This window comes from Pseudopodoces humilis, chromosome 4 (genome assembly GCF_049639895.1).
Source record: "Pseudopodoces humilis isolate 2021_Gansu_Grassland_sample_001 chromosome 4, ASM4963989v1, whole genome shotgun sequence".
Taxonomy (NCBI): domain Eukaryota; kingdom Metazoa; phylum Chordata; class Aves; order Passeriformes; family Paridae; genus Pseudopodoces; species Pseudopodoces humilis.
Window position 1 is genome coordinate 29,759,653 of NC_142203.1, and position 24,984 is coordinate 29,784,636.

General features: G+C 49.6%; 2 protein-coding genes across 2 annotated transcripts; both read left to right on the forward strand.

The window, feature by feature from the left end:
- The first annotated feature begins 1,701 nt into the window (after positions 1 to 1,701).
- Positions 1,702 to 4,114, forward strand: SPINK4 (serine peptidase inhibitor Kazal type 4). The gene is made up of 4 exons (XM_088054520.1): positions 1,702 to 1,799; positions 2,801 to 2,835; positions 3,143 to 3,255; positions 3,962 to 4,114. The coding sequence occupies exons 1-4, from the start codon at positions 1,736 to 1,738 to the stop codon at positions 4,014 to 4,016; spliced, it is 267 nt and encodes an 88-aa protein (XP_087910646.1). The 5' UTR covers positions 1,702 to 1,735; the 3' UTR covers positions 4,017 to 4,114.
- A 6,895-nt stretch (positions 4,115 to 11,009) lies between these two features.
- HEMGN (hemogen) lies at positions 11,010 to 16,045 on the forward strand. Its single transcript, XM_005529964.3, has 4 exons — positions 11,010 to 11,185; positions 13,496 to 13,589; positions 14,011 to 14,297; positions 15,451 to 16,045. The coding sequence occupies exons 1-4, from the start codon at positions 11,104 to 11,106 to the stop codon at positions 15,558 to 15,560; spliced, it is 573 nt and encodes a 190-aa protein (XP_005530021.1). The 5' UTR covers positions 11,010 to 11,103; the 3' UTR covers positions 15,561 to 16,045.
- The last annotated feature ends 8,939 nt before the right edge of the window (positions 16,046 to 24,984 follow it).

Below are 24,984 nucleotides of genomic sequence, written 5' to 3' on the forward strand. Positions count from 1 at the left end.
CTGTCAATCTCAGCTGCAGCCAAGGTGGTGAGGTGTTAAACCTCCTCTATAAGGCTCCTCTAGCACAGGCAGTGACTGCACCTGCAGATCCGTGCCCCCAGGCAGCTGAATTCTAGAGGTCTACCCTCTAGACCCTCTGCACCCCCAGCCTGTCCCATCCCACCCAGTGATTCTGTGGACTTGCTGCAGCATGGTGACAGGCCTCCTGTTGTGTTTGGGATCCTGACCAGTGAGTATCCACCTGGCTGGGTCTCATGGGATAATGCTCATAAGATAATGCCACAGTGCCACCACCCAAATCAGCCTGAATTTCCTGGCTTTTCTATGTCTAGTCTCACAACTCAAGTGGTGATCACATATGAGGAATAGCAGCTGCAAAGCTGAAAGGATGGTTTGGGTGAGATACATTCAGAAATAGCTGGCTAGAGTAAGCAGAGAAGAGCAGCATTGCCCAACCCTGATGTGTTGGTTTTGCACAGTGTGGTTTTTGGTAGCAGGGGGACCACAGAGGTGGCTTCTGTGAGAAGCTACTGGAAACTTCTACCATATCTGTCAGAGAAAATCCTTGATGGCTCTGAGGATGGACATGGCACTGGCCAAGGCTGGGCCAACTGCAGAGGTTGGCAATGCCTCTATGATGACAAATTTAAGGAGAAAATCAAAACAAAGTGAGATGCACAGTGTTAATTCCAGCCAGAGAAGAGGAGGAGGTGAGAACATGTGAGGAAAACATGGAGACACGAAGGTCAGTGGAGAAGGAGGGGCAGGAGTGGCTCCAGGCACCGGAGCTGAGATTCCCCTGCAGCCCCTGGTGCAGCCCATGGTGAAGCAGCTGTGCCCTGCAGCCCCTGGGGATCCACGGGGGATGCAGAGATCCACCCACAGCTCGTGGAGGAGCTCATGCTGGAGCAGGTGGATGCCTAGAGGAGGCTGTGATCCAGTGGGAGACCCATGGAGAGAGAGGGCCCTGCTTCCAGGCTGGAGCAGCCTGTCCTTGGGGGACTGCAGCCCATGAGAGGAGAGCCACATCACAGCAATCTTGGGAGGACTGCTGCTCCTTAGATTTAGAGCCACGCTGGAGAAGTTCACAGAGAACTGTCTCCCATGGGAGGGACCCCACAGTCTCACAGGGGAAGGGCTCCTCTCCCAGAGCAGCAGAAGAAAATCTCAAGTGCCGAACTGACCAGAACCCCACACGCGGTCTTCCTGCACTGTCAGTGGGAAGGAAGGAAGGGTTGTGGGGAAAGAAAGGTGTTTTTAAGGCCTTATTTTACTTCTCATGAGACTCCTGTTTTTGTTAGTAATAAATTCACTTTGTACCTCTAAGCCGAGCCTCTTTTGCCCTTTGAGTGTTTTCTGCCAATCCTTATTTCAACCAATGAAGCCTTCATTAATTTTTTCTCTCCTCTGCCCATCTGTAGCAGGGGAGGGTGAGTGAGCGATTTTGGTGGCTGCCTGGAATTTGGCCAGTGTCAAACCTCAACACTACAGTGTAAAGGGATTGTAAAGCAGCCTCTGGTGCTGCCACCTGAAGCTGACAAGTGGGAAGCTTCAGGGGAAAGCTTATCTTACATGTGAGAGTTCCTTAGTGATCCCTTAGGGTGTACAGTCCAGCTGCTCCCAGCAGGAACAGAGCACTGCTTTTCCCAGTGTTCTTGAGATAAGGCTGTGCCCTCCCCTATAAAGGCAGCCACGAGCAGAGCAAGGTGCATGAGCAGGTCTGCCTGAACCGACCATGACTGGGAGAGAGCTGCTGCTGCTGCTGGTGGCAGCAATGGTGACTCTTGTTGCTGCTGGAGGTAAATCTGCTCTGGTCCTGGAGGCTGGTTCATCAGTGGTGGGTTGGGAATGACAGATGGATAATGGGATGGAAGGAAATGCATAATAGGGCAGAAAGACCCAGAAATTCTGGTTTGGAGAGGAGGTGAGGTTAGGGCAAACAAAGAGTGAGGTGAGGTGGTGAGGTGAGGAAGGACAACTGGAGCAAATACACCATGCCTTCTTTACTAGCAGTTTGTGGCAAGGGTTATAGGCTGGTTCGTCAAATATATTGCACTTGGGACTGGTCTGGGAGAGGGGAGAGTCCACAATGTGAACAGGAACCAGGCCCTGGGAGGACAGCATGTACACTGCGGTGGCAGCTGCTGCAGTTCCTGCCTCCATGAAAACTGGCAAGTCTTTGCAAGAACAGTATGTGCTCAGCATATTTACATGGAAACACCTGTTTGTAGGTGCTGGGGAGGCAGGTAGGGTGGTCCTGCAGCTGCTTGTCTGTGGGCCATTTGTGCACTGCACAGGTGGGCTGTGAACTGTTGCAACTGTTGTTGCCTGAGAAAAAAGAACCCACCAGATGCTGCTCTCCCTGGAGATGGCAGTTGTCCAGCTGTGCAATAGCACCAAGCCTCATCCCTCTGAGGATACCCCATGCCACATGCTGCATTACATGGTTTCCCATTTCTTGAGATGTATTGGATGCTCCCTGGACCTTCTGACCCAGAGACTGGGAGAGAGGGCTGTTGGGAGATGGTTTAGGGGGTGGGGACAGCCATTCACAGCTTTGTCCCAGCCAGCTCAGCCGTGGATGGAAGCTTTGTACTGTGCTGCTGGCAGGGAGGGGTGGGAGTAACATGCAGCAGCAAACTGACTGCCCCTCATGAAACCCACAGAGCTGACTCAGTCCTGGATGGGCTCTGCTAAACACTGCCTTCCCTTTGGTTTGGACGTGATCCTCTGTCAATATCTCCTGCTTTTGCCATCAGGCACAGATGTGCCAAGCTCATGGGTCTCTGCTTTGTTTCAGGGGCAGAGCTGAATGAAGGGAGTGGCCTGAGAAGGGTAAGGGGCTTCTGGTTTTCTTTGTTCATGGCTTGAGATGGGTAGGCCTGGTGTGCCTGAGGGAAAGATTTCCCAGCAATCACCCCCAGCCTCATGGCAACTGGTGTTCCAGCACCAAACCCACACCAAAGCCCAGGCCACAAGTTCCACTGAGGGATTCAGCGGCCCCTGCTCCTCTGTGGGCACGCACTGCTCCGAGACAGAGGGAACCAGGTTGTCAGTGGCACCTGCTCCCACCTGAGTGTTCTGGGGGGAAGAAATGGGTGCTGCTGGCACTGAAATGTGTGCTGTGGTTTCTCCTTTCCAGCCGGTGTGTGAAAACCTGGTTGACCTGCATGCCTGCCCCCTCCTGTACTTGCCCATCTGTGGAACTGACGGGAATACCTATGCCAATGAATGCCAGCTCTGTGTGGAAAAAATGTAAGCTCATGCCCTTGGCAGGGACCTCCTGGGTCTAATTTTGGCTCTCTGAAAGCGGGTGCTTGTGAAGTACACTGATTCGGGCTCCCCAGAACTTGGGGAAAGCCATGGCAGGCTGCACTTGCATGGCAAATTAACACAGGCCAAGTGCTGGGCTGCAGGAGGGAAGGTATGACCAGCTTGCCAAGCAAAGCTGCAAGGAAGTGCAGAGCTGTACCCAGCCAGTCTGAGGAAGGGGGTGCCTGGGGGTATCCAGCAGCAGCCTACAGTTGCAGATGGAATGAAGCCTCAGTCGTCTTGGTGCAGGCAATACAACATGGAGCACCAGCCACAAACAGCAGCCCCAAGAGGTGGAAATGTGACACAGACACCAGGTCAAATTGGCGGTGCATCACGGAGGTGTGAGGGGGATCTCCATTCTTGGGGGTGGTGGCTGGGTCTCAGAGCCATGGCCAGCATAACCTCATGCTAGGGACAGCCCTGCTGTGAGCAGGTTGGGCTGCAGGCACACCACCAGTACCACAGGCCCTGGGAGGACACATCCATGAGCCAGGATGTTGCAGTCACCTCAGCTCTTTAGACAGGAAAATGAGCAGGTCAGTTTTGTAATAGTCAGCTCCATTCCCCTTGATGGAATGTAGCCAAAGTATGACTCACAGAATGGGTTGTTTTTTTTTTCATCTCTTTTTTTCCTATATTACTCTAGGAAAACCAGGCAAGACATCCGAATTTTGAAAGATGGGGAGTGTCAAGATACCTGAGCTTTCTGAAAGCTTTCCTGAGCCTAAAAACAGGTGATTAATTGATCCTGTGTGCTCTGTGCCGATTGCACACTTAAGCTAGCTGTGGTGAATAATAAAATGACATGCACAATCTTATTTCAACAGCACTTTTTTAATGCATGGCTGGAGGAAAACAGCATAAGCCAGTTCCCACCAAGGGTTACTAAAAGTGCACAGTAAAAACAGTAATTTGAAATCCACATAACAAACCACGGTGCTCTGCATAAAGCATTATTGTAACCACACTCCTGCAAGAAAAGCCATGGGGAAGTAGCAAGAAACACACCAGTCCTGATGTAGAAGGTGCTGAACAAGCACAAAATTTTATTTGTAGAAGGCCATTTAGTGAAGGGAAAATAAAGTTTCTCTGGCATGGGAGAAGATGACTCCCTGGCTCCCTAGTAAACTGTTTCCAGAACTGATGTAAATTGAAAATAGTAACACCTGCACTTCTCATATTAGATGTTATTCTGCTTTTTATCTAAGGCACTTTCATAGACCAATCAGCTCAGAAAACACATGGGAGCATAGAAAGAGCATGAGCAGAGATGGTAAACACCAGGAATCCCAGATATCTCTATCAGCACTTGAGAAAAACCCCAAACTGAAGAATTTTCACATCTACATTGCTCCTGGTGTCAGGGCCATCTTTGAGATTGTGACAGGGATCAGCTCTGCCAAGGTAATAGTGTCAGTGTGCATCAACAGTCTTTGGGGTTTCCTTTGCTCCTTCCTCTCCCACTTCTAGCACATGGACACAACTCACCTTTCACAAAACACCTACAACAAGGCCATACAACTTGGGCAGGCAAAGGGCCCCCTTTGCTTACAGAGATCACACGACTTATGCAAGACTTGCCTCCTTAACGCATTTTAGTCCTGTACCAGATCTCATTTTTGTACAGAATTACCAGCTGAGATTTCTGATCATCTTCGAAGAGTGCTTCAGGGTGAATTGAAACCTTCCAAGGACAGGTCTGTGCTCACCCACATGAGATCATGTTGCTCTGACTTGCTGCCATACTAGTATCCCATGCAGCTCTCATTTGCAGGCATCTGAGTAGGAGTCCAGGGTCCACCATGTGGTCAAGTGAGCTCCCCAAAGTCAGTGACCATCCTCGGAGTCTGGGAGATGTGCCAATATCTACTATGACTATTGTGCTTGGTCAGCTGGAATTCACCCTCTCACCCAGTTCTGCACCTTGCTGGAGCCACCAAGTGGGACACCCATAGCACCACAATGCACAACAAAGCCATTGCTGACAGATTTCATGCTGCAGCTGGAAATAGTATTGAGGAGCATAAAACAGATGTGCTCAGTCAGATGGGTTGTATCCACTGCTTTCAGTCCCAGAGGTAACTGCTGTCATCAAAAACTTTATTGTCCTTAGAAAGTTCTCTCCCAGGCTGAAAAGTCCTAGCCTGACTAGTTGCTCAGGGATATCCAGAGCTTTGATTTTCTCTGTTTTCCTTTCCTGGACCCTTTCCACTTCTGCAGAGAAGGGGACACCTCTCCAGGGCTGCTGCTATTACCTCTGCATTTGTCCTAAGGCTCTGCAAGCTTCTTTGTCCCCTTCCAGTCCCTAAATAGCATGGAAAAGATGGTCTGGCTGTGTGCTACTCTCTGTGTTGCCACATCTTCTCTGCAGACCTTATTGTCTCCCCTGCACCATAGGGAAAGGCTTTGGTAGGGCTATGAACCCCAAAACACATCCATGGTGAACAACACAAATGTATTGCTCACTCCTGTCCTGAAGTTTTCTGCTCCTGCTGCTGCCAGCTTAGCCACAGGCAGGATTTATTTGGGCAGCTCTATCCCAGTTTTCTGCCAGGGCTGAGGGGAAGGTTATGCCCAGCTTAGCATAACTGGGGAGCATTCTCCCCTGGGGTGGGCAAGTGTCACCAGCATCTCAGCCCCACACCATGGCCAGCTGCACCGGCAGAGTGGCTGCAGCCCAAGAGTGTGTGTGCTGTGTATGCCCCGAGAGCCACGACTATTTATGTGCAGAGGCTAGGAAAAAACAACACAGACCATCCAGAAGCTCTTCTGAAGAGGGAAACCACATGCCTCCAGCACAAAGTGGAGTGTTTATTCAGAAACTGTGGAACTAAAGCACAGAGTAATAGGCCGGACCTGCAAGGTCAGAGCATGGGCAGCCACAGGACAGGATCAGTGTTGACTCTACACACAGCAGATTCAGAGATACTCATCCTCCTCTGGGATTTGTGGATTCGGCTGTTTATTTCACATGGCTCAAAAGCAAGTGGCAGACCAATGGAAGGGTGAAGGCAGTGATTGAGCACTACCACAGGCCTCAGGTCCTGTGCAAGACCAGCCTGGTGCAGAGAGCCTGACTCTGAAGCCAAACAGATCTGTGTCTGGCAAGGTCAGGTGAGACTCAGGAACCAGCTGCTGGACAGCAAGATGCCTGCAATGCCCTGGTCTGTGCCAGAGAGTATGCATCTGAACTCACACTTTTGCATATACTTTTCCTGTTCAATTTATCTGTGTGTTTCTCATCTTTTCATGCTTCAGTCAAGGCAGGAAAATAAAGGTACTATCTGCTTTCACAGGCAGCACAGTTTGTCACAGAGTAATGAGTAGTTGCCCTCCCAGAGCAGTGTGTTGCAACCAGACAAGTTTCCTCAAGTCAGGGAGTGAAGGACAAGCCTACAAGTTGATTCTTTGTCATTGTCCTGTGAGACAAAACTGGGAGAAGTGCCCTGACACCCTGTAAGAGTGGCAGCAGCATGGTTCCCACAGCTGCCCACGTTGACCAGGGCTGCATCCATGACTGCAGGGATATGTAGGTCTCTGGATAGTGCTTTGCAGTAGCTTTGCCAGATAGGGGCAACAGATACCCTTGAGGTTCACGAAGACCTTTGACTTACACATAGATCCAAAGTCTGGTGTTGTGTCTGCAGTGAAAGCAATCCCACCAATGGCAGGATCCAGCCCTAGGAATGTTTGTCCCTTGGACAAAACTTTTCTAGGATATTTGTGTGTTGAAAGCTGTGTGGGGGCATGGTGAGATGTCCCCAAGGCTGGTGACGTTCCCCTACCGAGCAGCTCCAATGACATTTGAGGAGTCTGTGACACTGGAGATGCTCAGGTTGCTGAACACTCAGTTGACGTCTTCCAGGGCCTCACCTAGGAAACTGGATGCATTAGTGGAAATGGCCCAGGGCTAGCTGAACTGAAATGTGGAGAGAAAGGGGATGGAAGCAGCACTTGGAACACTGTAAAGTGTCCAGCTACAACAGTTCACATGGTCAAGACCGGCCAGAAAATGTAACGCACTTGTACAAATTTCTCTGCAGCAAAGGGGGTGCAGCTGTGGCCACATCTCAGTCCCTCTACTTCAGAGCATAGACAACTTGAAAGTAGGCGGTGGGGCCTGCAGTTTCCACATTGCTAACCATTACCAAAGTTTTCTGTGGGATACTGAAATGGCTTCCTTGGCATTTAAAGTAATTTACATTCAAAGGACAAGTGTCTTCCAGGTATTTCCTTCCTGAGATATGCAAGTGCAAGCTCTGTAAGATTTTAAAGTCCATCTATTCCATTAAACACCTCTGAAGATTAGGGGGCATAGTGATATTTTCTTTTAGAAATGCTCCCTTCAAGGTCGAAGACAGACAAAATGGAGAAATATTCACAGTACTGACTCTGCAGTGTCTTATGGGATTGTTTTGCTGAGTCAAGAGTCACTTATCAGCTGTCACCAGGCTTTGGGGTGACTGAGTAGATGGTCACTGTGAGAAGCTGAGTGAGCCGCAGCCTGAGCACGTGCCCAGTTCCCATGGAGCACTGAAACACGCAGGGATTTCCACCCTTTCTTTTGTGCTTCATGCCACCTGCAAGCAGCCCAGAATATAGAATCATAGCATCATTTAAGTTGAGAAAGACCCTTAAGACCATGAAATCCAACCATTAACTGCCATGTCCCACAGGAAACCATGTCCCTAAGCACTATGTCTACACATCTTTTAAATACCTCCAGGTACGATGACTCCACCACTGCCCTAAGCAGCCTGACATCCAACCTAAACCCACCCCAGAGCAATTTGAGGTCCTTTCCTCTTGTCCTATTGCTTGTTACTTGGGAGAAGAGATGGACCCCTACCAGCCTACAATCTACCATCAGGAAGCTGTAGAGAGCAATAAGATGTCCCCTCAGGTTCCTTTTCTTCAAACTCAACTCCCCCAGCTCCCTCAGTTGCTCCTCAAAGGACTTGTTTTTTAAACTCTTGGCCAGCTTCTTTGCTATTCTTTGAGGATGCTCCAAGAACTTCAGTTTCTCCACCTGGGATGGGGCAACCCTGGGTGTGTGTATAGATTGGGAAAAGAAGCTAGAGAGCTGCTCCATGGAAAAGGACCTGGTCAGTGGGAAGCTGAACACGAGTCAGCAGTGCCCTGGCAGCCAGGAGTGCCACCTGTGTCCTGGGGTGCATCAGGCACAGCATCACAGCTGGGCAAGGGAGGGATTGTCCTGCTCTGCTCTGAGCTGGGGTGGCCTCACCTCGAGTGCTGGGACAGTGTTGGGTATAAGAAAGACATTGAGTTCTTAGAAAGTGTTCAGAGGAGGCTAACAAAGAAGGTGAAGGGCTTTGAAGTGAAGCTGTATGAGAAGCAGCTGGGGTCACTTGGTCTGCTCAGCCTGGAGGAAACTGAGGGGAGACCTCACTGCAGTTACAGCTTCCTTGTGAGGGGAAGAGGAGGGGCACACACTGATCTCTTCTCTGTGGTGACAGTGACAGGACCTGAGGGGATGATCTGAAGCTGAATCAGGGGAGGTTTAGGCTGGATATCAGGAAAATACCTGACCATATTCCATACTCTGTCATAATACCAATTGAAAACCGTGAAGAGGTTCTTCACCCAGAGGGTGGTTGGGCACTGGAACAGGCTCCCCAGGGAAGTGGCCACTGTACCAAGTGTGTCAGAGTTCAAGAAGCATTTGGACAATGCTCTCAGGCACATGGTGTGATTTTGTGGTGTTCCGTGCAGGATCAAGAGCTGTACTCAGTCACCCTGCTGCATCCTTTGCAGTTTAGCATATTATGTGGTTCTGTGATGATGAGTTTTTTGTAAAGGGGGACACAAAACCAGAAACAATGCTCAAGGTCTGATATGTTTGCCCCTCCAAAAGCACTGCCTTTGCACAGTGAAGTATCCTGCCAGGATACAGTTTTCAGACATCTGCATGACCAGGTTGTCTCTAGGGCTTTGCAGCATCACACAGTTCTGGAACATGGACACCCTCAGCAGCTTGGGACACCTTGTCTTCATTTGTGACTGAGCTACAAGAAACTATTCTGTGAATGACTTGGTAGCCCCACATCTCTTTATGCCATCCATGTTCCTGGCCCACCCTCCCATATCAGAGCCTTCCCATATCTGCACTGCTGCCACCACCCTGTCGCTTCTTTTGGGGCTGTTAGACATACCCCACCTCTCTGGAGGTACCATGTAATCTGCACTGGACACAGGGCAGGAGCCCTAGAGTAAAGTGGTAACTCTGGGGATAAGAAGAATGGCAGCAGAGATGACCGCAGACATCCAAGGTTACATCTTAAGAAATCTACATGCATGAAGTTTCAAGCTCTGGAGCTTCCAGGGACCTAGAGAAAGATCATGCTGAGAGCACAGGATGTACACTAAAAATAAAAAAGACTGGCAAAGACTGGAGGCAGCCAGATCTGCTCATCCCTGAGGAACTGCTTTCCTCAGGGCAAGTCCTCAGACTTCTCAAGGAGATGGGATCATCCCTGTGATGACAAGCAGTCAGGTCCCAGAGGACCTAGGGGTAGACATGTTATCAAGTTCTTCTACCACTTTTGAACCACTTTTGAGTTCATGGGGGGCAGGGAGGAAAGGGATTAGGGGCACTACCACCTAACCAGTTCATAATTGTCTCATGGAGAAAAGAGCTGATAGCAGCTGAGTGCACTAGAAACTGGCTAAAGAGGTATCTCTGGTCCATCATGGCTGTTACACACAAATCTTGAGTTTTTCTGTGCTATCCTGGCACAAGAAACTATGAAGGCAGTTTTCAGGAGAGGCCAAGATTACCCCCTCATCTCACATGCACTGATCTAGGGGCCTGGCCATTCCCACAAAGCAAGGAACAGCCTCTCAGCATTGAAGCCACTGTAGCAAGGAGCAGCTTCCCCTTTGCAGCGATTCTGGCCCTGCAGATGGTCCTGCAGAGGCTGCACAAGCCTGCAGGGCTGGGGGCTGCAAAGAGCTACCAGCAGTTAGGAGCAGCCACTTAAGGAAATCATCCTATGGGGGCAAGGGAATAGCTGGGGCTTCCCATTGGTTTTACTGGGAAATTGCCATCCTGCTTCATGAGTGAAGTGCTTTGTTCATGGTCCTAATCCACAGGGTCTGGACCAAAGAGTCATTAGGAAGTCCTCAACATGCACAGCCAGGCTGGCATGGATTTATTATTCTGTCTGGATCCCAGGAAGGTGGTGCAGTTCTTGGACAGGTCACATGACTGTGACAGTCTCCATCCTGAGGGGTTTCCAAAGAATATGACAACACAGCCATGCTGACCTCGTGAAGCAGCCAGTCCTGCCATGGAGGATGTCCCTTCCTACCAGCACTGCTTGGATCATATGCAAACACCTTCAGACAGCATATGTCCCATTTCAGATCTCTCAAGGGGTCCTTAAGGACTAACATGTCCCTGCATCTCGCTCTGGAAAGCAGCAGTGAGGCAGTGACACATCCTGCCCTGCCATGTCCACTACAAAGGAGAGCTTTTGAGTCACAGTTTAGCAACAGTGAGTGTAAATTTCCTATCTGAAGTGGAATTATTTGTAGTATAAAAGCATTGACATGTTTTGCAATCCACACAGTAGATCCTGGACAGAGACTCACACACCTTTGCACTCTGATAAGGAGAATATTATTACCCTCCTAGTGGCCTGGCCAGATAAGAGGTTTGGGGCGGGCAGTCTGCATTTTTTTCAAGCTCTCATTATGCTGCACCAGTAGCTCCAGATGCTGTTTCCAGGGAACTAAGCTGCTTTCTAATTAAAACTGCAAAGAGCAATGGAGAGTTTAGGCAAAGACCATGCTTCTTTGGACTCTTCCCTGCCACCCTCTGCAGCCTGTGAGGAGTATGCTGTGCCAGGTAATGATGAGAACATTCCTAACTTGAGCTTTTGGAGAGAGGAGAGCATGATTTTTGTTACCAAGTGTTTCTCAGAAAGAAACTAATAATTATTAGTCTGTGCTTGGGGGTGGAGGATGCACATTTAACTGCCAATATGTGTCTTTTTACATGTTACGTTTCAGATCACAAAGGCAGAAGCACATATAAAGACTTCAACTAAAATCCTTCAGAGAGCATCAGTAGATTGTTTGCAGACTGGCAGTATTGCCTCCTTGTTTTTATAACTTGGTTTTTCTTTCTCTTTTCATTCAATTTCTGTTTCTTTGTGTCCTCTAGTAAATTTATTTTCATGAGGATGCATATGTTTTACTGTGATCTTTCCTGCTTAGTGCTGACGGGTGACAGCTTTGGAACTGTTGTGGGAGTGCTTTCTTGGACCAGTTAGAAGTGAATGAGGGGTGTTTTCTCAGAATGGACTGGGAAGGAGGCTGATTGCAAGCAGCTAAAATTACTTTTACAGCTCACAAGACATTTTGAAAGGAAAAGAGAATCACCTTGGCTGCAAATGGGGTGTGCAAGAGATTATGTATTTCAGTAGCTGAACTGAGGCCCTGTGCAGATCATGCTACTGCAACTTGTAACCTCATCTTCCCAGGGAGTTCACTGCCTTTTTTTCTGTGTGGATGGCACAGTCATCTCCTGCTGTCTGAGCCCTGCCGTCTCTGTTACTACTTCATGTCAGGGAACAATCTGCCAGTTATCTTGGAGTTATTCTCAACTTCCCTGGCCAGTGTCAGGGAAGTTCCCAGGCCACTGGCAGTGGGCAGTCAGATGTAATTTTAATAGTTGACTCTGCTTTGATGAGGACATTGAAGCACAGACCAACATAAATACCCTTCAAACTAAATTTCTGTAAGATCGTTATCATTAATTATCAGAAGTGTCTTGTGTAAAAGTCTACTTTGGGCAGAGACTGGCTCCTGCTGTCTGTTTTGCATTGTCCTGTCCTGGACCACAATTTTTCTTGCATTTAATAAATATGTGGGATAAAAGAGCTGTAATCCCAGCTCAGCCTCCGAAGTCTTTCTCACCTTGACAGTTCTACCATCTGATCAAGAGAATGACAAAATGACAAATTTTCACTGATTTCACTACTTCAGTGTGCACTAAGGCTTTTTTGTGGATCTGATTACCTCCGGAAGGAGCAGATCATAGTTTTGCTTTTCCACTTGTGTGAATTTTGTTAAAACTATGAAAATTAATTATTTTGTGATCTCTTCAGTATATGTTTGGGAATTCCCTCTTCTTCAAGGCCTCAGGGAAGTAGTGTTGTTCCCTTTGTCTCCTGGGATTGGGTCTCATGCTGCTTGATTTGAGACAATTTTTTATTATCACAGTTTAGAGTCTATGCTAGAAATCATCAGGGATTGCTGTCTTTTAGGACAAAGACATGGAGAAGTGAAGTCCAGACCTTTTTTCAGGCTGGTCATTGCCTTCGGAAGCAATTTGGAGCCCTTTGCCACCAGTGAAATGGACACTGTTTACCCTGGCCAAAGAAGGCATGTCAGAGGGTGACTGGGATCTGGGGAGTGCTCCTCTCTGCTGGTGGCAGTATGCAACCTGCCCAAATAATAAAGCCACTGTTGGAGCTTTCTCACATCAGTTTGTCTTTCTTCAGCCCTGCCACAGTCTTCCTCACAGCTGCAAACCATGTTGAGGCTGTTTGTGTGGTGTTTGGGGCCAAGCAGACCCAGCGGTGTGTACTAGCCCTGTCTTGGTCTCTGGCTGGATCACCATCACCCCACGAGGCCTCAGCCCAAGGCACATGAGCATCTGTGTGGGTAAGGCTGTGCCCTCTGGCTCATCCTTGCCCCCACAGAGCTGTTCTTTTGTGAAGGGCTGTCTGTTCTGTGGGTCAAGGCTTTCTCCTTGGTTGTTAGATAAACACCTTAATTTCAGTGGTAGCCAGTTCCAGCTGTCTGGGAAAAAGGGTAACAACAGAGCAAACATGAAGAATTACCTTTCAGTCTGTACCAGTGTTTGATCAAAGGCAACAGGCCCCAGGTCTCTTGCAGTAGGGGAGTAGGTTGGACATGGGTCACCCCAAGGAATTGTAATTGGAAATCTAGAGTAATTGTCAGGCTAGGAGCCTGGGAGTTTTGGTGTCACCAAATCCTGCCCACTGAGGCTGTGCTGGAAGTACAGCGCTCAAGTAGTTACATACCAAGACCTCTTGGACAACAAAAAGCATGGCCTCTTGCATCAGTGCTCTAGTACCAGGCAGGGAGGGATCAGAATGTCATGTTAGCACTCACTTTATCCTTGTAGATGTCATCATAACCCGTCGCTTGAGAGACCGGGAGTTGCTCAGGAAAAGAAAAGCAGAAGCCCTGGAGAAAGATTCAGCTCACTGGGTTCTGAGGTAAATCTTGCTTTTTCTGTCATATTGCTTTTGTGGTGCACTTAACCTGAGCCCAGACATGGCCCAGCCCCTCCACCCAAGGACAGAGCCATCAGTATTCAGTGGGGAAAGGTGACCTGCAGCCAGCAGCTGCTCAGGGTTTACTGAGTTACTGTGGGGAGAGATGCATGGGGTGGTATCAAGCAAACATCAGTCATAATGTGGGGCTGAGAAAAAACTTGTTGCCCAGGCTCCTGCTCACTGCTGCAGCTGCAGGAGGCTGTTGTGCAGGGCTTAGGAGGGGGCTGCAGAACTGCAGCTTCTGCCAGGATGAACTGGGTCACAATCACAACAGGGGGACCTAGCAAAGCCTGCCTTAGGGCAGAAGGGAAAGTCCTTTGTCCTATTCCCAAGTCATCATCCCTGTGAAATCCCCTGGCAGAGACTATAAGACCGAACAGCAAAGGAGAGCCAGAAGAGCCAAAAGAGGACGGGGCCGTCAGGCAGTGGTCAAGGCTGTCTTGGAGACAGAGCCAGCAGTGGACCCCCAGCCTGACCCACAGGAGAAGGCTGAGCCTGTGCCCTCTGAGCCAGTGCCCTCTGAGCCAGCACTGCCTGAACCAGTGTATCAACAGCAGCCACCTATGCTGACCATCCAGAACATGGTTGGTGGGATGCAAGCAGTGGCAACGGAAGGGGAGCTGTCAGACGGGAGCTTGGACCCTGCTGGTGAGTTTCCACAGAGCTGCTGGCCCTGGGGGGAAGTGCAGTGCTGCCTCTTGGGGACTGTCAGCCAAGGCTGCCCACCTCATCAACAATGATCCCACAACACCTCCAGGCCATGGGTCCCTACCCCGCAAAACTTGGCTAGCTGAGAACGGGTGGGGGGGATGGTGGGACTGAGGGGACAGACAGCTCTCTCCAAGGCCAGGGGAGTGATAACAAGTCCTCTATTGTCAGTCATTGGAATGGGGTTGTTAACTTGGTCCTTAATAACTCCTTGTCCTAAGAACACTTCTGTGTCTCTGCCAAGAGCCATATTAGGGCTGGGTGATATCTCTGTGGAGATCTCTTCTCTGTGGAGAGAAGATGTGTTTTTTTGTGACCAGAGGCAGTTGTGGGAGCCAAAGTCCAGGTGTTCTCTGTCCACAGTCCATCCAGTTTCAGGACTGACACAGGGATGGTGGGAGAGCAAAGTGGGCATGGGGACAAGGGTGGGTGTCTGCAGGCAACAACACCTTTGAAACCGGCCAGGACTGAGGCATGGAGGGCACTAAGCTGGTCGGAATGGCAGGCTGGTGTCTGGGCTCAAAAATCCATTTACAGCTACTGCAGCAGGAGTTGTTCTCAGATCTGGCATGGGAAGAGTAGAGTACATTCGCTTTAGCAGTCAGTGGGTCAAACATGCAGGTTGCTTCACAGCCAGGAAAACTTAGGATCTGCTTCAGAGGAGGTGACAATCCTCTGACCCTCAACTACTGCATTTCCAGCAATGTCTGTGCAGTGGGGAAGAAAAGGCCTGTTGCTGCAAGGCATATGGTGCCCTCATGCCGTGGAAAACAGCATTTCTGTGTCCTGGGCTCTGGGGTGGGTGTTCAGCCTCTAGACATGAGATCTTGAAATGGGCCACCATCAGTGTAGTGGTTATTGCCTCTGGCTTTAAACCTGCCACTGCTTCACCTTCTCCAACTCCCCTCCACAACTAGGACTGCCCTTGAAAAGCAGGCAATCCACCCTGAGATACCTAGCACCTTCTCCAGGCAATTGCAGGAGACTGGCCATGGGGCTTTAACATGGGATAAATGGGATACCCTCTCATGCAGAGGGGTAACGCGTGAGAGCCCCCCAACATGAAATGATCTGTCTCTTACTTGCCTTATAGGTGAGGAGGATGTGCTGAAACCAGCAGAAGCAGATATACTAGAAGAGTTGAATACTCCTCTGGGAAAGGACCACCAGGACAACGAATTTAACGCACATATTCTGTATTAACTTTCTGATTACTTGGGGATATTTTTTATTTTGACTCTTGCCTCACCAACTTGATAAGTATGGCAAGTGATTTTGAGCAGCTGCTTTCTTGGGAGTCATAAAGCCCATACTCTCCTTGTCACTCTGCTTTCTATGCTGCTTCCAGGCTAAGGAGGCAGCCCCTAGGGAGTTGCCTGTGGCTTATGAGCCCCCCGCTCTCTCTGCAAACAGGCTGTTTTACTTGGGCCCATGGAAGGCTTCAGGCTGCTCTGCTATGCTACAGCTCAGTCGTACAGCCCAGCATCCATCTGTATTCCTGAAAGTCATTTCTTTTTTGTGTGAGTGGCATTGCAGAGCTAGCACCCACTGTGATTTTTAGCCAACGGGAGAAGCCCAGCTTGGGCTTTTTACTGCACCCTATAAACCCCACCACCCTTTGCACCATTATTTTTAGTCTGAAAGTTTTCCTCATAGCCTGTTTTCCTCTGCAATAAACATCTTGCTTTCCTAAAGCTGGAAATATTTTTTGGTTTTAATTTCTGGGCACCTTCACTCTGATCTTGTAAGACAAACAAAAGATGGTTGAAAACAGCTGAGTGCATTGGGCTGAAACTTGGCTGAATTATACACTTTTGTCAGGAAAATGCCATTGGGGCAAAGACAGGAGACACTCTGCACAGTCATTGTGTTCCTGTCTCCCTAGTCTTCACACAGGATTTCTCCTGAAGCCAGGAGGTAATGGGGTGCCCTGTGTCTCTCCCCATGTTTTGGGTTTTGTCCTTGTTCATGTGCATAGCAAGGGAAGAGGATTTCTTACATTTCTGTAATATCCTGACACAGAGGGTCCTCTTGAAGAGGTCTGAAGGTCATATTGCCATTGTCTGGCTTCCCAAGGGCCTGTCTCCCTGAGCACAAGGCTGGCCAGGCTCTGAGGGCACCCTTAATTTGGGGGACTTTTTTTTATGGCTCTAGACATATTGCTGCCGCTGTCCCAGAGCCCTCAAGGCTCTGTGTCACAGCATGTGTGACATCTAACTGGTGACACCAGTAAGAGGCTCTACAGTGACAGGATGGACACCCTTGACATCCCACCTCTCCTTTGGTCCCAGGGACATCACATGAGGAGCAAGTGCTTGCCAGCTCTTCGCACAGCCTCCCCTCGCTGATGTCCTGAGCTCTACAGATACACTGCCGGAACCTCTAAAGCACCTGGTGGGTGTCAAAGCAGAAAGCATTCAAAACAGAAAGCATTCAGCAGCACCATACCAAAGCAAATCCAGCTCCATTCCCCATGGGCAGGAGGGGATGGGTTTCATGTCCTGGAGGGACGGGTTTCCCTGCACAGGTATCCTGTTTTGGTCTCCATAGACGTATCAGCTAACATGAGGTTTTGCTCTCCCCTTGAGTCATTGATACTGGTGGCAGCTGAACAAGATCTGTCAGCTTCTGCCATGCACCACTCAAACCTCACTCACAACCCCAAATATCTAAGGTACAAGAAGAGAGCCTTGTGAAAGCCCTGCAGCATGGAAGGAGCTTCTATCTGGGAGGTTTGCTCTTAGACTAAGGCACTGGGGGAAGGCAGCTGAAGCTGCACTGGCCTGAAGGGGATCCAGAGGCTGGAGGTCATGTTATGGTTGAGCAACATCACAACAGTTGTGCTGGGGTCCTCCTGCAAGTGTGGTGCCCACTCCTGGGCTGTATCTGCTGCCAGGCAGGCCAGGGGACCCTTCCAGCTGGTGGAGCCCCACAAGTGCCATGGCAGAGACCAGCAAGAGCCAGTGGCCCTTCCCAGCTCTCCAATCCTCTGTAGTGCTGACAGGAAGGGGGAATCGCCCATGCTGCCCCCTCCACATCTGCAGACATTTAGACTCTCTTGGCTTCCAGAGCCCTTTAGATTTTGGGGAGAAGAAGCTTCTGGGGGGGGGCTTTAGACTCATCTTACAGCTCACATCAATAGAGGAGGGTGCAGAACAACTCCATTCCACCTTCTCCATTGAGAAGTGGAGCTGTAGGAGGTGGTGAAGGCTGTCAGAGTGAGGTGTTCATGAACATGGGGCAACACTCACTCTTGAAACACACACGGGCAGTAGTGCTTCCCTTGCACTGGAAGGCTGGGGGAGCTCTCTGAGGGCAGAGTTGCACAGGAACCAGAGCAAGCATCTCTGTGGAGATGCCTTTGGTGGCTAGGAAGTCCTGGAGTCATCCCAGGTACTGCACACTCTCTCTTAGAGATGCTCATACTCTGTCTTCTTTGGCAGATAGCAAGGAAGGTGCGTGCAAACAACAAATCTTATCGCAAACTAAACAAGAGAAAGATAAATCAACACTAATTCACCACACACTGCTCCTTTCTCTGTTGAGAGGACAGATAACAGAGCCCTTGCTTACACAGAGGAGGTTCAGGTCTGAAGCTGGACTCATGGCAGTCCATGTGCCCCCCTGAGGTAGGTTCTGCTACCTGAATGGAGCTGGGGACAGGCTGGCAAGGGCAGCTATATCTAGGTAGGGAGGCTGCTGTTTTGCAGGTGTAACAAATCACCTTCTTCCTCTCTTCCTCCTTCCCGAGTCCAAGACAGAAGTCTTTACCCAGGGCCATTGACAGAGAGTCCAATAAAGTAAAAGGTGCCCGACACAGTGATCCTTGCTGTGCTGCAAAGTGGCAGAGCTGCCTGAGGCTCCTCCAGAATGCTCTGACCTGCTCCTTGAGGCACGCAGATGAAGGCATGTTGTGGCACACAGCAGACACAACCACTGTGGTTGTCTCCTCACTAGTGAGATTCAGCATATTGGTAAATGTCATCTGGGCTGCACTGAACATGCTCCTGTGAGCTTTTCTCAGGGCTTCAGGTCCTGTCCCCCCACCGCTGCACAGCACAGGAAGCCATCCTGAGTGCTGACAGCCATGACATGACAGCTAAGGAGAGGAAACCTAACATCATATCCTAGAGAGCCAGACTGTCCTCTGTCCGTGGCAATACCATTTCAGGAAACATGCTTCTAGCTCTATGGGACAAGGGAGGCTGTTTGGTTTGTACACCCTGGCTTCCCACTTCTCAAATTGCTCTTAATATATGGGGTCCCCCACATCTGCTGAAAGTCAGGGGTAATTTGTGGCAGGCTGCTGCTCATGGGTGATGTTTTGAACCAGAAGGATCTTCCTGTCCTTAGCAGAAGTGAGAACATAGCTAAGCCTCAGCAGAAAGAAGTCGGCAAGCAGCTTAGAGCCAGAGGCCACCACAGGTCAGTGAAAGCCATTCCATAAGTCCATAAGTGCCTGGTCTTGCAGAGATAAGAAAAATTTGCTGATTAATTTACTAATATTGACTTTAAGCAGTAAATCCTGGAGACAGCAAATACCCACTCCCTCTTTAGCCACCACTTCCTGCTCAGAGCTTGTTAGCTCTGCTCCTTCCCTTCCTGTGTTCACCACTTAAATAAATACCTCTCTAATGCTGCCAGGGCTGCCACAGACTGGAGCTGTGGGTCCAGCTAGGCTCACCAGTGCTCCGCCATGCAACGTGACTCTCCTGTTCAACCAGGAAATCGTATAACCGTAGAAAAACTTAAGTGAGGAGAGATTTCTGGAGATCTTAAATCCAACCCCTGCTCAGAGCATGGCTAAGTCTGACCAGACTGCCTTGGGCTTTCTCCAATCAAGTGTTGACCTTCTCTAAGACATGAGACACGTCTCCCTCTTGTCCTCATCCCAGGGCTGCCCCACTTTCAAGAAAAGCATGTTTTTCCTTTATGTTCCACATAAGGAACATAGATTTCCCTCAGCACAGCTGTAGCTCCTTGACTCTTTCTCCATTTTGGTGCACTTCAGAGAAGATGCCAGCTCCATCTTCTCAGTAACCCTCTTTCAGACTGCAAGTTAGACTCCATGCTCACCTACTCTTCATGAGAACAACCCTGATTCCTTCAGCCTGTCCAATGCACCAGCTCCCTGCCTTGATGGCCTCAGCTGAGCTCCAATATAAGAGTGACTTTCTTGCTCTGGGTTACCCTAACAGGATCCAGCGTTCCTGCTGTGGGCTCACATAAGGTGGGAGAATAGCTACTTGTCTAAGCCCACGGCCTAGAAATTCAGTCCATCCAAATGGATTTGGGGTGCTGAGGACGAGCTGTGCCTCTGTCTCCCTCAGAGAGCCTGAGGTTTTCACTGACAGGACACAGAAAACACAAAGAAACCAAGATATCACCTGGGAGGTAAACAGTGTGATCTGTGCTTTGCAGCCTTACTAATGGCACTTTTATCAACTCCCTCCTCTACGGACCATCACCCTGGGAACGCAGGAAAGCTCTAGAACGGAGCTCGGGCGCAGTACTAACCACAGCCCCTGCACAGGGCTGCTTGCTGGTGCCGGCTGGGACGGCGGGCTGCAGGCGCGGCTCTGGAGCGTGGCTCTGGAGCTGAGCGCACCTGAGCAGGTGCCGGGAGCCGGACCGGCCGCTCCGCTGCTCCGGGCGAGCCGCGCCCCGCGCTCCGAGCCGCCCGGCGCGGCCGGCACTGCTCCCTAGCGGCAGCGACCAAGAGCTGGGCTGAAGAGGACCAGCTTGAAGATCAGCTCTTTTCCCCGCTGATTGTCCACAGACACATCCAACCTGGCTTTGAACACTTCCAGCGCTGGGGCATCCGCAGCTTCTCTGGGCAACCTGTGCCTGTGCCTCACCACCCGCACTGGAACTTTTTCCAAATAGCTGATCTAAATCTACCTTCCTTCACTTCACAGTCACTGCCCTTTGTCCTAGCACATGGCTTTGGTCAAAAGTCCCTCTCCTGTTTTCCTGTAGGCCTCCTTCAGACGGTGGAAGGTGCTATGAAGTCTCCCCAGTTGTGTAAGGTCTGATTTAAGTCCAGCTCCTGTTATGGCAGAGAGGTACTATATTTTACATCCAACTAAGCAGGAAAGCATGAAACCATTTTCCCTGGTTGTTTCAAGAGGGTTTTTCTTTTGCCTTTTCTCTAGAAGGGAAGGGTAGAGAAAACTTCCACTAAAACAAAATACAGACAAAATGACCCAAGAAGGAAAACTTTTTTTTTTTAAAGAAATGTTTCCTGCATAAAGGTCAAAGCCCTGAATCATGCTGTTTCCTCCACGAAAAAGCCACCAACATCACAGTAATACCCAAGCACAGCCTCTTGCACCATGACAGGGTGTCACTTCTCACTTACGCATTTATTCTGCGTGTCCTGAACTGTCTGTTACTCCAGGGCAACAATCAGGGCTTCAGGATTACACTGAGACAAGTGTGCAAAGTTGCTCTTTGTGCCAGCATGGGCCACACCAGACTCTGTAGAGGCAGACCCCCATCAGCCTTCCCGTGCCCACATTAGCTCACTTCCAGGTGCCACATGAGTGGGACACCCTCTCTGGTCTCTGGCATGGCAGCTCTAGGTAGTGGATACAGCTAAAGCCCAACTCCAGCTACATAAACTGCCCTCCAATTACAACTCACAAAGCTCTGGACTCCCTCCAAGGTACTCCCTCCTGACCAAAGGGCAGCTGCCTCCCCTGCCTACTCTTCCTCATAGATTCGATCCACTTCTTGTCACTTTCAAACGCAGATAAATCATACTTGTGAGTCCCAAAGCTATGGAAGAAGACTTTCCTATTTGCACTTTGGTAACTTTGCAGATTAAACTACCTGTTCCCATGTCATTCATCGCCCTCCAGGCAGCTTGGGCTGTTGACAGGGCAACAGCTGCAGAATTCACTATCCCCCAAAAACCCTCAGGAAGCCAGTCACCACCCTCTCAGCAGGAGAAGGGGCAACACCTGATATCATCTTACCCATGTGCAAGCCAGTTCCTCATCCTGAGGTGTGGAGTTGCCCCTGAAGACCTGTTACACCCCCTGCTAGCTTTGGTTATTGCTTGATGAATTGTTCCTACAGATGTTGCCATTGCATAAGGTGAACACAGTGTCAGCCTGCGGCTGCGGGAACTCCAACTCTGCAGCCAAAAATACTAACTGGCCTGGGGTGCAGGAGGCAAGACCAAGCATTTCTGGTGCTGCTGCCGCAGGACAGGCAACATGTTTCCTGCAGTAACACCTCCTCAAGCTGGCCCAGCTCCATATTGGAGCAATCAGAGAGTAATTAATGCCAAACACGATCCCCTTGCCCATCTCTGAGCTTCTGTTCCTCTCATGGGTAGTAGTCTTCCCTACCTGTTCCTTTTGCCAGCAGACACATGGCTGGGATGCAGCTTCATGCGTTGATGTCTGGGGCATGCTGATGGCCTGACAGGAGACCCTCAAAGCAGACTGGTGACTCGAGGGGTTGCAGAAGTTTGATACACTACCTGTGGCCTGGCCTTGCTGACCCGTCCCTCCTCCTTCCCTCTGATGTCTTCAGCAACCCAGCAGACCAATAAAAGCCAAGGTAAAAACAGGGTGAAAAGCAACGAGCAGCACATGCCATGCATCTCGCCCTGTATGTCTGCCAGTCTCAGGAGTACAGGGAAGGCTTGAAAGAGTAAACTCAGAGACACTTCATTACGAACAAGACAAAGGTTTATTTTCATTTCAAGTGAAGTAGAAGTGTAAATTTAAAAAAAAAAAAAAATCTCCAATACAGAATATAATATTCTCCTAGGCTGTACAGTCCACTTCTTTCTCAAAGTCTGCTCAGGGCCTGACTGTACCAGAACTTGGGCAGAACAGGAACTGAGAGGCTCCATCCTTTGAGGAATGAGCACTTTCAAGCCCCTCTCTCTTCTTATCAGTGCTCACATTTAAAGTGTTTCCTACAGGTTTGCAATCCAGATTTATTGGACTCTTCTGACAGAAATCAAAAGAGTAGTTTGGAACTTAGACTAAGTTTGCTAAAAGGAAGGCTCTCAGATATTTACAATAAAACTCACAGAAATAAATTTTTTTTCTTATTCTTGGTAGTGCCCAAGAACTGTACAAGCAACGTGCCAGACAAAAACACATTGAGATACACGTTTAACATATCCCCATGGCACAGGCATACACGGATCAAATTTTCTAACATATCCCCTTAGCGTATCCCCATATCCTCACAGAGAAACCCAACCCCACGGCTCCCCAAGGATACAACAAGCATATCTTCCCCAGTCAGTGGTCAGGCAGTCCCGTGTCACATGTGGGCACTGGGGCAGCACATCTCAGCTCCACAAGGAACAGCCTGGAAGACCCACAGTGTCCAGCGCACCCTTGGCACCTGAGCCTACACGACAGCTCAGAGAGGTTGGAATAGCCACAAAACCTCAGCAGTGCTGCTGGGAAGGGATTGCTGGAGTCTTCAGGCCTGCTGCAAGCCGGAGGTTTGAGCACTGCCAGCACTAGCAAAAGACAGGTATAGCTTTGCCTGGTTTTACTTCAAAAGCCTCAAAGCATAGACCCCACACAGATATAGAGTCCCTTGAATGGTCCCAGTAGCTCTTCACAGTTCTGCCCAGGCTTTGTGACCAAAATTTAAGCCATTCTTGACCATGTCTCAGGTTCTTGATGCAGCAAGCTCATCATTCTACCTGCTCATCATTCATCTGCTGCAAAAAATTAACAATCTAGATATGCGCAGTTTCCCTAGTTTGTAGGTGCAAAAGATCTGGAGAGAAACAAGAACAAGCATCTAGACCTTCTCTGCGAACAACGCACAACTGAACCTACTCAGTCTGTGCATTCTAAGTCATCAAGATCTGTCAGGCTTGTCCTTCAGACACTGAGTTTTGCTCCCTGAACTGCCTACAGATGCTATCTGAGCTCAGAAGCATCTTCCACAAAACCTGTACCATCACTGGTGACCTATTTTAGTTTGAACTCTAAACTGGCAGGAGGTCTGAAGCAGAGAACAAAATGAGAGGAACAAGGGCCAGAAGACATCTAGGTTCTTCACTCTCATGACCAATGACAAGATTCATGGAGGCATGAAGGCAGGTTTAGGTTGGATATCACTCCAGACAGTGGCTGAGCACTGGAACAGGATCCCCAGGGAGCAAGCGCCAAGCCTGACAGAGTTCAAGAAGTATTTGGAAAATACTCTCAGGCACATGGTGTGATTCTTGGGGTGTCCTGTGCAAGGACAGGAGCTGATCCTAATGAGTCCTTTCCAACACAGCATTGCTATGATTCTATGAAAATTACCTGCTCCACATTGATAACTGCTTCTACAGGAAGGAAAGAAAGCATTAAAAGGCAGGGCAGCTCTCCCAGCTACCCCCAAATGAGCAAGAGGTTGGTATGATTGAGGTCAAAGAGGTCAAAGTGGTACAGTCCAGTCCTTGCAGGCAATGAAAGCAGAGCCAGCAGCTATCAAAAATACTAGGAGCTGGCACAGCCAGGTGTACAGATCTTCTTCCAGATGGTGAAGGGAGAGTTGGTAGAGGTGTTAGCACAGCTGCTGGGGATACCTGCCCCTAGCTGAGAGATCCCTCCAGGGTGGTAGCAGCTTCTGGATGTGCCAGGACCAGGAAGAACAACTAAGATACAACACAGTTCTTCAGAAAGAATAGGAAGGGAAAAATCTGACTGACCTCAGCAGACCAAAGAGTTGAGTAGTGCTTACACTTGCTGGCTGTGCCCGCCCCGCACTGTCTTTGTACATGGAGCAGCCTCCCCAGCTCTGAGTAGGGACAGCAGCTTCCTGCAGTGCCACCACAGACAGGTCTACACAGACACAGGGCAGTGCTATCAGGTCAGTCTCAGCCTCCGAGCCCAGGAGCTGGCTCACCACATGCTATCCTGGGCACTCTGAACCCTTGAATCCAAAACTCATCTCCTACCTCACAGCCCTGCGGAAGGCAGACACACAACTTCTCCTGCCCTCCTACTGCAGAGGGTTTTACTCTTCTCCAGGCTGTGCTGTGAGGACACCCAACCACCTTCCTTCGCTCCATTTCCTCTCTCATGTCCCACCTGGATATGCAGACCGTAGCACCAACAGGAAGCAAAGAGGCTGCCTCTACAGAAATTTCTTCCTGCTGAGGACCTCATCTGAAAAAACGTAGAGCAGAAGGTACAGGTGTCTTGGTGGGATCAAAAGCTCCTTGCAGCAAAGCACAGCAGTATGTTTACAAGAGACAGTAAACATGAAATGAGATTAGAGAAGTGCTAAATGGAGGGCACAAGGAGAAACTTCTCCCCCACAAGGACAGCCAGGTTGCCCAAAGAAACTGTGCTGTCTCCATTCTTGGAGGTGATGAAGACTCAACTACATAGGGCTGAGCCTACTGGTCTGAGTCATAGCTGACCCTGATTTGGGTACCAGACTGGAACAGAAATTTCCCAAGATCTTCTCCAACCTGAGTTATACTATTATCTATACCCTTCTCGACCTTCTCACCAACCTCCTCCAGACCCTGGATACACAGGTTCCCCACCTCCATGGGAAAAAGGAGCTGTGTAAGAACACCTTGGAGCAGGGCTATGTCAGCTCCCTCTACACCCACAGCTCCAAGCAGAGTCTCGGGCAT

What these genes read in the sequence shown, in the direction of transcription:
- HEMGN (XM_005529964.3), top strand. Translation starts at nt 11,104, where the DNA reads ATGGAGAGTTTAGGCAAAGACCATGCTTCTTTGGACTCTTCCCTGCCA. An exon ending in TGAGGAGTATGCTGTGCCAG is followed by an intron (nt 11,186 to 13,495) that starts GTAATGATGAGA and finishes TTATCCTTGTAG; the next exon opens with ATGTCATCATAACCCGTCGC. An exon ending in CGGGAGCTTGGACCCTGCTG is followed by an intron (nt 14,298 to 15,450) that starts GTGAGTTTCCAC and finishes CTTGCCTTATAG; the next exon opens with GTGAGGAGGATGTGCTGAAA.
- SPINK4 (XM_088054520.1), top strand. Translation starts at nt 1,736, where the DNA reads ATGACTGGGAGAGAGCTGCTGCTGCTGCTGGTGGCAGCAATGGTGACT. An exon ending in GACTCTTGTTGCTGCTGGAG is followed by an intron (nt 1,800 to 2,800) that starts GTAAATCTGCTC and finishes GCTTTGTTTCAG; the next exon opens with GGGCAGAGCTGAATGAAGGG. An exon ending in CAGCTCTGTGTGGAAAAAAT is followed by an intron (nt 3,256 to 3,961) that starts GTAAGCTCATGC and finishes ATATTACTCTAG; the next exon opens with GAAAACCAGGCAAGACATCC.